The sequence below is a fragment of the Tiliqua scincoides genome, chromosome 8 (assembly GCF_035046505.1).
Source record: "Tiliqua scincoides isolate rTilSci1 chromosome 8, rTilSci1.hap2, whole genome shotgun sequence".
Taxonomy (NCBI): Eukaryota; Metazoa; Chordata; class Lepidosauria; order Squamata; family Scincidae; genus Tiliqua; species Tiliqua scincoides.
In genome coordinates, this window is record NC_089828.1 from 60,006,654 (window position 1) to 60,018,753 (window position 12,100).

The 12,100-nt window shown below is 53.8% G+C and overlaps 1 protein-coding gene across 1 annotated transcript; it reads right to left on the reverse strand.

Annotated features, from left to right (window-relative positions):
• Nucleotides 1–1,555: 1,555 nt before the first annotated feature.
• LOC136659356 (probable 18S rRNA (guanine-N(7))-methyltransferase) lies at nt 1,556–3,233 on the reverse strand. Its single transcript, XM_066636495.1, has 4 exons — nt 3,141–3,233; nt 1,938–2,020; nt 1,743–1,839; nt 1,556–1,625 (listed from the first exon to the last, which is right to left on the reverse strand). The coding sequence occupies exons 1-4, from the start codon at nt 3,227–3,229 to the stop codon at nt 1,556–1,558; spliced, it is 339 nt and encodes a 112-aa protein (XP_066492592.1). The 5' UTR covers nt 3,230–3,233.
• Nucleotides 3,234–12,100: the final 8,867 nt, after the last annotated feature.

Below are 12,100 nucleotides of genomic sequence, written 5' to 3' on the forward strand. Positions count from 1 at the left end.
GTAAAGAAAGCCATTTATGCTATGCAACTAGAACCAATTATTAGTTTAAAACCAACAGAGCAAGAGCTTAGCAGCTTAAAGACAAAACTTGAAAATCCACATCTCTGTCTCTGCCTGAAGCAGGCCTAAAACTACGGAGGCAGACAGCTTTGCTAAAAATAGCAAAGTCTCAAGGAAGCACTTGGCAGCATACCAGGCATCTGGCAGGAGGCAGCAGGAGAACAATACTCGCGTTGTATTTAGGGGGGAATCCCATCCTGAAGCTCAGACTAAAAAGATGAAAACCGTGGCAAAGAGCAGTTTGCAGTTTTAAAAACATAATTCTTTCAGGCTTCCTTAAACCAAAAGAACAGTGTTATATACATATATTGAACACTGGGAGAGCTGTTCAGAGAGTATTATACGAAAGCATAATAGAAATGCCAAAGGATTGCTTGCTTGCCAAATATTCTTCAATGCCTTAATAGTTATTGTCTCTAAAAGTGTAACCAATATATATATAATAGCTATTGGAGTAAATTTAATTGCCTGATTTCATTTGAAAGTTTAATAAAATCATAAACATGCATAGAAAGGTGAAAAGCTATTTCCAGCTAAAATCAAAGGTCTGTCTTTGGAATGTGGGAAAAAGCAACTTCTCAAAGATAACACTCTTGTCTTGGCAAAAGCATTCGCTAAGCCTGTATCTCTGTAGACCTTGAGAACTCCAAGTCTTGCAGAATTTGAACAAGGGAGTAGCATCTCAGAGAGACTTGGCAGCAGCATACAGGCAAAGCAAGAGGGAAAGTACACGGACTTGCAACATTATGGTGAGAGGCTTATCTGTTGGCAGGTGGAAATAGAATTTTCTAACAAACAAGGATACAAACACCTACAGAAACAGCTAGACAGAACAAGATAGCAGATAAGGCAAAAACCCAAGAAAGAGCCTCTGCCTAGGCTAAAACAGACAGAGGGAGCTGTAATTTGGTTAAAAGTAAATGAGAAAAGACTTCTTAAGAGCAATCCTTTTTTACAATAAGAGTTTGGTTTGTCTTGTATTAAAGCATACCACTATACATCCCTTGAAAGGTACTCAAAGGTTACATATAGAATCAGAACATGGAATAGAGGCAAGTCAGAGGACTTAGCTTAACAAAGGTTGGCAAAAAGCCCCACGGTGTCTGGTAAGAACAAAGAAGGAATGTAGAGAGATAAACAGGTGGCGACAGCCAAGTTAAGGATGCCAAGAAATAAGGACAAAGGCCAGTTCTGAACAAAAATGAGGTTACAGCGCACTCTACTGGTACTTGAAAACAAAGTTTTCTATATGTTTAAATGTATGGTATTGCCTTATTTGAAACCTGTAACTTGAAGCTCACCAATCAAATGTCTGTAAGGCTATCTCTGGCCAATCCAGAGTAAAATTCCAGCCAATGAAAAGTGTAAAACTCCTCAAACAAAGGACCCAAAATGAAATATAAGGGACAGGCTCGGATTGGAAACTGCTCTCACTGCTTTGGACTGGAGTCCCTGAGATGCCCGTTGCTGGCAACAAAATAAAGCTTGCAGACGATCACCACTCTTGTCTACTGAGTTTGCTTTTGAACCTTGCAACACCTTGCAACAACTGCACCGCAGAAATGCTGCAGGAGGGAAGGGGTGTCCAGCAGCCAGCCAGGCCCAGCGCCTTGGAAACCAGATCCTCCCCCTGAACAGAGCCAGGCTGCAGCTCTTCCTCGCCAGCCAAGCTGTTGTCCTACCTGATGCAGCCATCAAACATCCCCGGCCGGAACGGAATCCCCTGGCCCATGTCAGCCAGCATCAGGTCTCCCTCCACTTCCCTCTCCAGAGCCACGTCTGTTAAGAATAAAAGACACAAGCTTGTTCCTGCCCAACCTAGTCCAAAGCAGAAAGGACTGAGGGGTGGGTGGGCGGGCGGGCAAGGATCAACTCACCTAGCATGGCAGAGCTGATGTCCAGGCCAACCCAGCAATGTCCCTCTTCTGAGAGGTAGTCTCCACTCAGACAGGAGCCACAACTGGGAGGAAGCACACAACGCACACCAGTGAGTTGTCCTCTCTGGCCGGAGGATTTGGGGACTCCTGAGCTGCAGGCAGGCAATCTGTGAGGCCCCTGGCTCATAAAATCTGGCTGCCATAAACCCACCATCGTGCAAGGGAGTCATTTATACAATTTTCCCCAAAGCAGCATCCAAACAAAACCAGCCACATCAGTTTTCCAGTGAAAACAAAGTCAGCCATCACGCTCAACGCAGCCCAGAAAAGATCATGGTGTGTTCTGAGATGGCACTTCAGGTTTGACCTTTCAAAAGGCAAACGACACTTGCAATTGCTGACACTTTGCCAGTCACGGAGAAGCACCACTGAGGAAGGAAAAGGCTTCACGAGGTCAGGGCAGAACGCGGCTCGCTGCACTGGTGCCTGGCCCTGCAGTCATTACAGGGGTTGTTGGTTCAAGTCCCCAGTGGGCACAGAGCAACTGTGGTATGCAGCAGAGTCTGGCTGTTGGGTGTTCATACCCTGCCTCAGAGAGAGATCCTGACCCCCCAAAGACCAGGAAAGGTTGCAGGTATGGTCTCTCTTGCTAGGGGGAGAGGGAGGGCTGTGGCTCAGCAGAAGATCATGTGCTTTACATCCAAGACCTTCTGCATGTGATTTCAAGAGAGAGAGAAGCTAAAGCAGCAGGACTGGGAAACTTGTCCCTTGTCTCAGTTCTTGAAGCAGTGCTGCTAACAAGAGCGGGCAATCCTGGGAGCTCTGGGGCAATACGAGTTGAACCAACTAGGGAAAGGTCCACAGCTCCATTCCCGACAGCAGCTTCAGGTGGGGCTGCCTGAGGACCTGGAGAGTCGCTGCCTGTCAGGACAGGCACTACTGAACTGGCCCAACGGCTCAACTCACGCAAAGCAGCTTCACCTGCTGTTCAGCATCCCAGTCCCAAACCTCTACTGAGGCAAGCGACCTTTCAGTTCCCTGCCAGGCTAACAAAACTGAACTGGCTTTTGAAGAACTTGTCTACTGCAGACACATCTGTGCTATTTGACCTTGTTCCCCAGGAACAGATCAGCCTCCTCCAAGTCTTGAGTGCTCATGCCTTGGGGTCTCATGATTCAGAGACAGAGAAAGCAGCCAATTTACCCTACGTCCAGCAAGAAACAAGGGCGGTCCTCTGCGAGACCCAGCAGTTCCACAGCCCGCTCCGTCATCTGTGACTGGATCTCAACCATCCGTGAACTGGAAGGCAGAAGGGGGGGGGGAGAACAGAGGTGAACAAACCCATGCGGTGAAGCACAAGCATGGATATTTGCCAGGCTGTTTGAGACTCAGGAAATGGGGGGGGGATACCCAAAAGAACTCCCAGCCTCTTCTAGATCTCCAGCCAGAACAACCCATGTTCCATGCTCAACAAATTAGGCCAGCTTAGAAACAGCTGCTCACCACAGAACCCATGGCAAGAAACAACTGCCTCAGGTACTCAGACCCCCCTTTTTGCTTGTTCTTTTTTGTGTCCAAAAGCACGAAAGGCCAAGTAGAGTCTACAAAAAGTTGTAGCAAGCTGGACCACACTCTCTCTACTGCCCAGTGCACTCCCAGTTTTAACAAGCGCGTTTGTACCTACGTTCACAACACTCACCAATCCTCCTCCTTTTCAACTCTTCACTCCCACCCATGGTTCTGTTCTCTCTTACAAGGGAACTGGCCTTCCCTGGCTGTGCTTTGCAACCCAGGAACTAATCACTGCCAGCCTTGGGCTCTATTCTGATAACTGCTTTTCTCTGCCAGACGCTCCTTGAGCCCTTTTCCCTGTGCCGAATTGAGGGACATCCAGGCACAGCCCCTGTTCACGCTGCACAGGAACTCCTGGCTCAGCCTGGAGCACCTTGCCTGCGCTGTCTGCATTTTCCTTCACAGGCATTTGCTTTATCTCTTTTCTTTTAAACTAGTTAATTCTCTAGTTAATAGTTAATTACCCCCTGGGGGCTCGGGGATAAGAATAGGCCCTCAGTTTGGCTGTACTTGTCGTAAGAGGCAACTGAACAGCCACCAGGTAGATGGGACTCCTTAGCCTGGGAAGGCAGCTCATCTGAGAGAAGGAGAACTCTGATCCCAAACCTCCACTGCCTTGTGGCTACATCCAGTTATGGAAAAGGCTTCAGGAGCCAACCTCGAGGCAAAATCCGGAGCCGGAGTCCCTGAGGCAGTTCACGGCTGAACACAGTCACGTTCTGGCAACTCCTGTGACGCCGCTGGAACCAACCGTATTGGCTTCTGCCTTTCCATTGGACCATTTCAGTGATGTGGAGAGGGGGGATTTGCTGCATGGGTAACAGCCTATCCTCCATACCTACTTTACCCAGGCTTCACACACTGGAGAAGACACTCTGTTCCAGAACCACTATTCAGAGCGCGATACCAGAGTCTTCCGAGACTGAAGGATGCCAACTACTAGTTAATTCTCTAGAGCTAGTTTATGAAACGAGTCACATTCTGACTTTGGCCTGCCTGCTGGGCAGTTCAGGGAACTGTGTCTGCCCTTCAGCTGCTACTTCGATTTCGCCCTGGGATTCAGTGCACTCCTGGGAGGGAGGTGACCACCTCCCCTTGCCTGACCTCTGCAGCCTGGTGGTTCTTTCTCCCTCCAGCTGCTGGTCCAGTAAAGGGAGGGCAGGGAGCAGGGGGAGCTTGCTAACCACTAGGTGCTGCTCCCCTTGGGCAGCTGCCCTTCTGGGAGTCCCTTTCCCCATCAAAGGTCAACATCAGCACTTTGAGGACCTAACCCTTTCCAACTTTCCAGTGCCAGTGCAGCCATAGCTGTTTGCTGGCAGTTCCACAAGGCAGGGGGTCATCATTGCACCTTGTGAGCAGGCCCTTCCTCTCCCCAGGGCTTGCTTGGCACCTCATGGCGAACAACAGGATGACCCTGCTAGGCGGGGCAGGAGCATCAGGGATTTGTTGTATGTGCCATAGCTGGAGGGGGGGATATAGGAAATAGATGGACACCCAAAAGGAATTGCAGTTACAGTCTAAATGTAGGTGATGGAAAAGGAGACCCAGGTGTGTGAGCCGACGCAGCTGGGATATGATTGGGGCAGTGGACTGATGTAGTACCCTGTGGGTCTTGGCCACGGTAGCTGAATGGAACTTCCATTTTCAAAAGCAGTATAACGCAGGTGGGCAGTTGCTGGTGACTTGGGGGAGGTCCCTTGCCTTCCTGCCCTGTGGGGCTTCCAGAGGCATTTGGCTGGTCACTGCTGGAAAAAAGATGCTGGGCCAAATAGGCAAACTTGGCACGATCCAGCAGCCGGACCCTTACTGCAAATGTCTCTGCTTGCATCCCATCTGCCCAACCTGTCAACAGTTTAATAGACACTGTCGAGTTTTCCCTGGATGCTCACAGAGGGGAGCAAATAGGTCACCTGGTCCACCCAGCTCTTCCCCTTGTGCAGTAGGCAGAGCAAGCCCAAAAGACGAGAGGGGAGCCCTGCCCTGGGAAGCTTCTTCAAAGCAGCCAAAGGGAGCATGAGCTTGTATTCCCAGTCCCGCAGCCACCCGCCCTGCCTGCACTTTTGCTCTTGGACCAGGCAGAGGCCCTGCGCCAAATTCCATTCAGGCATAATGGCTGTTTTTGCCTCCTGGAACCCTTTTGCAATGTGGGGTAACCCACAAGAAGGTGAGCTGTGATCTGAGCGGAGGAGAAAGGATGGAAATCCTCCACCCCCAGCTTGGTAGCAGAAATGGGGGGGGGGTGCCTTTCGCTGAGGATATACAGGAAGATATGGGAATCCCACATATGGGAGATCTGGCGGCACCTTTGAGCAGAGGGTCAGGACTGGGCCTTGCTGGGTCCATCTTGCCCACTCTTCTGTCACCAGTCAGACACCCCCAGAAGCTGACATGCAGGGCATGATGGCATCAGCCACCCCTCTGTCTCCATGAACTGGCAATCACTAGCCAGAGATAGAGTGCCTCTGAACCTGGAGGTTCCATTTAGGCATCACAGCGGCTGAGAGGCCTATCCTCTGCTATGAAAAGTATCTTACGCTTGCTGCCTTCAGAACATAAGCTATTGGTGCACTGAGTGAAGTGGCTATTTGGGCTGGATGTGCCCTAAGCCTGAGCTCACCAGCCAGGCCTGTACGCAGACAGGCTTCAGGTGTCGCTGGCCGAGAGGCACCCAGAGAGCGCCAGGAAGATGGACCCGCTTGTTCACGGAGAAGCTTTTGGGGGCTCAGCCCACCTCCTCGGTGAGCAGGAGGGGAAAGGCCATGAACAGAACTTGTGCCCTCTGGGTAGGGCCCCCTGCACAGCCAGTGGAGGTGACCAGATCCTGCTCGGCGCTGAGTGTCAGTGCTGGCAGCAGTGGTGACAGAAACCACCCTGGCTCTGAGGGGTTAATGAGGAAAGGCCCAGCCCTGGGGGGGGGGGGGACGGACTGCTCCATGGGAAGCTGCCTGCCTGAGGGGGGGGTCAGGAACCCTCCCAGCCACCCCCTAGTTTCCTGCAGTTGCAGTGTCACTCTCAAAGTACTTTGGCCGCTAACCTTTCCCCCCGCTGAAAGGAGCTGCGGAGCCAACCAAGACTCAGCCGAGGGTGCCAGCCGGGGCAGAAGACTGGCACCTCTCCATCCCAGGCCATGCGGTCACAGTGGAGACTCTCGCTGTTCTGGATGCCAGCTGCCCAGTCACCCTGTGGTGCCACTGGCTCTTCCGCCTCCTTGGGGAGGCCAGCCCTGGGCCCAGCCTCCTTTGCCCCCAAGGCTCCTGCTGCCAGGGAGGGAGGGGCCACAGACTCACCTGTAGGCCAGGCTCATGCACTCAAAGAGTCGCGTGAGGGTGGGGTCAATGCTTGGCAGGCACGGTGGCTCCGGCTTGGACCACTGATGGCGCCGCCGGGGCACCAGGTCGCTGTGTGGAGAGGAGACCATGAAGTGCCCGCTGTGGATAACCTGCGAGCCAGCTGGGTGGCTGGTGGCGGGCCTGGAACTGCTGGAGACAGGACCGTCGGAATCCGAATCCGAGTCAGAGTCGGGTCTTGGCCCCAGCTGGGGCTCCAGGTAAGGCCCAGAGAGGCTGGGGTGGGCTGCAGCCATGGCGGGCCCGCTCCTTGCAGTCAGAGCCAGAGCCACATGCGCGCACATGGGCCGGGCCTCCCGCTGCTGCTGCTGCTGCTGCTGCTGGGCTTGCTCTGCCCTTGCTGGGCGTCCAGCAGCTGCATTTATGGGACAACGTGATGTGGCTCCACCTCTCGCTGGTGGGCAGGCCCAGACAGTCTAGGGGGGGCAGGCTAGCAGCTACCTCACCTGCCAGCACATGGCTGGCTCACAAAGCCTCAAGGACAGCAGGTGGGTTGCCATCTTTCAACCCAGGCCCTGTCACTGTGCCCTTGGCACGGCACAGACTGGACTGCTTTGCTGCAGTCAGCAAGTGGCCATGTTTACCTCTCTGCTGTGTCAAGGAGTTTCACTTGCCAATTTCTGCAGATGAAACTAGTTAAGAGCACAAGATCCCTGCAGGCCAGGTTCCACCCTGGTCAGTTGGCAACTGTCCACTCTCTGCTCCTGTTGTTGGAGAGGGGGGGCTGCCCCCCACACACTCAGAAATGGGCTGCTGCCACCAGTGAGCTGGCAAAACAAGGTTTGTTTACCTTGGATGAGAGCTGCTGGAAACGTGTGCAGGAGGGAGAAAGATACCCAGTATTTACCCAGCACTAGTGTGTCCCCGTCCCCCGCCCCCCATTTCCCAGCAAGCAAACACAGATTAAGAGGGGGGAAATAAGGGCGGCGACCGCAGCCCTGGACACCTCGGCACTAATCAGCACCCAAACCGGCTGCACTCCCCGGCCCTTGGAAAAGAACAGCAGGAGGAGCTCCTTCCAAGCTCCTTCCAGCCTTGGTCACCTGCTGTGGGGAGATCGACTTGGAAAGGAGCGTTTCAGCCTTCCAGAAATGGGGGTTGCCGTGACCTGCCTCACAGCGCTGTTTTTGAGTGTTAAAAGTATCTGACATGCATGGAAGTGCTCTGGAGGCAGTGAAGACTCTTCGTGGAGCTGGAAGGCGGGAAGGAGCTCCACGTCATGGAAGCAGGCGCTGGTCGATATGGCCTGGGGAAAGCGGGAGGCTCTCTTTCCTGACCTGCCTAGGGGTCGAGTCCTGGCCGTAACTCCTTCCGTACTTGCACTGGTCGCTCTGCACCACATCTGCACCCCACACAAGAGTTCAGACTAATCCCATTGTCCTTGGGGTGGCCGGACTGCCCGGAAAAGCAGGAGTCCTGTTGTGGGCAGTGGCTTTCACTGTTGTCTGGGAAGTGTTGTGGGACTCTCAATGCCCCCCCCCCCCATAGCCTCAAGGCCAGAGGAGGCCAGTGAGACGGGCAAGGCACCACCAGCCTCCACGCATCATCCTTCCACCAGCTTCTCTGGACTTGCCTGACCACCCATGGCTGATCTAGGTCACAGTCTGCTCCAGAGTTGGGTCAGGGAGACCATCTCTGAGGCTTGAGCAGAGTCAACCCCACATTGCCCCGAGTACCTCACCATTCAGAGATTCCAACCTGTACCCTCAATGGGGGACCCAAGGTGAAAAAGTGGCCTTCTGATGCTCAGGGTGACCACATGAAAACCGGAAGTGACTTTCTGAGGCCTTCAGGTGGCATTTTAAGGCCTTCCGTGACTTGGGGAGGCTACGTGCAACCTCCGAGTTTCTCAGACCACCTCCCAGACACCCCGGGGGGGGGGGTGTCCTGAGCATCTGGTTCTGGGAGGGTGCTGGAAAGTTTTGTGCCCCTGGGTGCCAGATGTCTTAGCTACACCACTGGCACAGGGCAACCACTGGGGCCAGTCAGAGGTCTTGGCAGTCACCTGGAGGTTGCAAAGCGGCAGGCACTGAACTCCCATCTTGTAGCAGAGAAATGCCCCAGTCCCTCCCTCCCTCCACTAAGAGCTTTTTGAACCTGCCAGCCTCGTTTCCCCAGGAGCGCATTTGCCTGTTGCTGCATGAAGGGACCTCCATGGGGTTTTTGTCCCACCAGGACTGACTCTGTAGAGGGATTTTATTCTCCAGTTGCCAATACCCAGTTGAAGGACATCACCTGCAGCTTGGGCAGGCAGGCAGGCAGGCTAGAAGCTGTGCCTAGAGGGGGACTTCCGCTTGGGGAGCCCTCAGAGAGCCTGCAGTGTCCTTCTAAGAAGCTGTCCGTATCATTGGGTGGTTTGCTGTGATGTCACAGCTGAGAAAGGGCGGGGCAGATGGATGTTCACACCCAGGGTGGCTGCAGAGGGGGAAGCACACAGGCTGTTTTCTGGCAGGCAGGCAGGCAAACAACGCACAAGGCAGATGCATCAAGAAGCAGCCACCAAATGTCAACCACAGATGCCATTTTCCTGCCTGTTTTGGCTCCAGCTCTGCTCAGCAGTGGTTCTGTTACAGGGCAGCTCCCACCAGGAGTAAGCACTCCCCCTCCTTCCGCTGCTGCTGCCCAGGCTGCCCGGCGGAGGAGGAGGAGGCTTTTCCCTTCAGACTGCCATTGTGTCCGCAGCGATGCTCCTTTGTAGGTGCTCCCATGGTGCTGACGAGCCTTCCCTTCTGCCTGCATACGAGGAGGAGGTCCGGAGCAGCAGGGAACAGACTGTGCTGGGAGGGAGCCTTGTCAGCTCCACAGAAGTGTCTCTTCCCCCCTGTCGTTTCAAAGGGCAGTGGCAGCTTGGATTTGCCTGAGCTGAGCCCAACAGGGGCCATCTCCACATCCTGCACCTCTGGCAAATTCCACGGGCCGGTTGTGTGCGGTGTGTAGCTGTCCTTTTCTGACCGGTTTTTGCCTGTCCTGAAACCACCCGTGTCTTGCTGAGCCTCCGCCACGGAAGACAGAGGCACAATGGCGCGTGGGGGAGGGAGGGGACAGCCCCTCGGAGCAGAGGTGGGCGTGATTTCCAAGGGAGCTGGCATGGTGTTGTCAGGCAAGCACAAAGACCCTGTCACCCTGGCAAGGAGGGCGCTGGGGGGCCTTCCCCAGCCAGGCATGCTGGAGGCTCCAGAGCTATCATTAAGGGCTGTGTTGCTATAGCAGCCCAAGAGGAAGAGCCCCAGTGAGGCAGGGGTGGTGGTGGTGGCTGCGTCACCAGGAGGCCAGGGGGTGGCTTGGCAGAGCCCAGGCCTGCATGTGCAGCCTTGGCACCATGCCATGCGCCCCTGGCTCTGCAGGCCTATGCGGGGTGGACAGGGAATGCGGGGAAATCTGGCGGGGGGGGTAGAGCAGCCTAGAGTCTCTGGTGGTGCCAACAGCCTCCTCTTCCAGGGCTGGGGAGATGCAAGCCGTGTGCTGAAAAGGCATGCGTGAGGCCAGTCTTGAGGGCCTTCTCAGGGTGGGAATTCTGGGAGGCCAGGAAGCACAGCTCCGCTGTTCATCATGGCCCAGGGAGCCGGAGTAGCCTGGTGACCGAGAGCAGGTCGTGACGCACAATGCCCTCCGTTCAAATCTTGCCTCTGCTGTCAACATCTCTTATGTGGCCTTACGCCAGATGCTCCCTCTCAGCACCAGACTTTCCCGTCTGCAGTATGGGCGCAGCAGTACCTACAGGGCTGTTGGAAGGGAGCATCAAGGCCATGCTTGTGAAGCGCTATGTACACTCTGAACATGCTGTGCAAAGAAAGAGGCTGCCCTATGGTACTGATGATCGAACCGGAAGCGGGATCTGGGGGCTGCCACTTCTTCCCCGTTGAGCCCTCCCTCTGCGCCCCTCCCTGCTAATTGCAGCCTCCCCTGTGTTCAGTGTTGCACTGCACTGCACTTCCTCTAAGCAGAGAAAGTGAATGAGCCAAGGAGGGCTGTCTAGAGTGGAAGCAGCCCAAAGAGAGGCGCTGCGTGTGGGGAGCGGGCTTGCCACTAGCGCTGCACCCCCAATGGTTGCTCTGCATGGTTTCACTGGCACCTGCCCTCCCCCCCCAGGGGCTCAGGGCAGCACACAGCGTCTCCCCGCCCCATTCATTCTCACAGAACCACTGGGCAGTGGGGTCATGGCGCATTCTGAAGGGCAGGAGCGCATCCTGCCCCACTCCCATCCCATCCCAGCCCTTAAGTGCCCTCTGAGACAAAAACCAGCCTGACATTCCTTCCCTCGGGTCTTCTCCTGCCTCTTTTTTCTACTGGAAACAGAGGATTCTTCATTTCATCTCAGACGCCTGGAATCCCTTAAATCAAATGTATAAAAATTGATAAATGGGAAATAAAAAAATACCTCAGAAACATCTAAAGGGCAGATTTAGTGCTGACCTCCGACTGTGCTCAATAGAATGTATTCTACTGGCATTTCGCCATTTAGTTATTTGATTTTTCTCTGTAAACCACTTTGTGAACTTTTAGTTGAAAAGCGGTATATAAATACTGTTAATAATAATAATATTCACAGGTAGATTTGCGTAGGAGCTGGCAGTTGTGAGGAAACAAGACCTACAGCCTGTCTCTCTGGCTGTCCTAGGGAACGATGATGGATTCTGGGCTACAGTATTATGAGGAAAGGCGACAGCGTTTGGAAAAAAAGGCATCTGAGGGAGACATGATGGAGAGTCCAGTCCTAGCCCATTTCCCAGCACCGGTGCAGCCGCAACGCAGCCCCCAGGTAAGGGAACAAACGTTCCCACATCTTAAGGGGGCCACTGTGACTGCACCAGCACTGGAAAATGGGATCGGACTGGGCGCTGAGACATGCAAAATTATGCAGGGGATGGATAGAGGGATGCAGTGGCGTAGCTAATGATCGTGTAGCCCAGTGCCAAGCTCAAAACGATGCCCTGGAAGTGATGTCACAACCGGAAGTGATGTCATACCTTGGCTTTTAAAAAAGCAAAAATTGGGGGGAAACCTGCCTCCACCCCCCAGAAGCTTGCCACCTGCTTGCTCTGCCGCCACCCCCTAGTCAGTGGCATAGCTAATGCATCTACCTGCTACCTGGGGTCAAAGAAGGTTTTGTAGCCCCCTCACGACAAAATAAAATTTAATTAAGTAAATTAAAAGTGTACCCCTTATCGGTTAGAGAGGCTGTGCTGGGCTGAAGAGGGACAGTGATTCTCCTGCTGCTAAATATAAGAGGATCACCACTTGAAA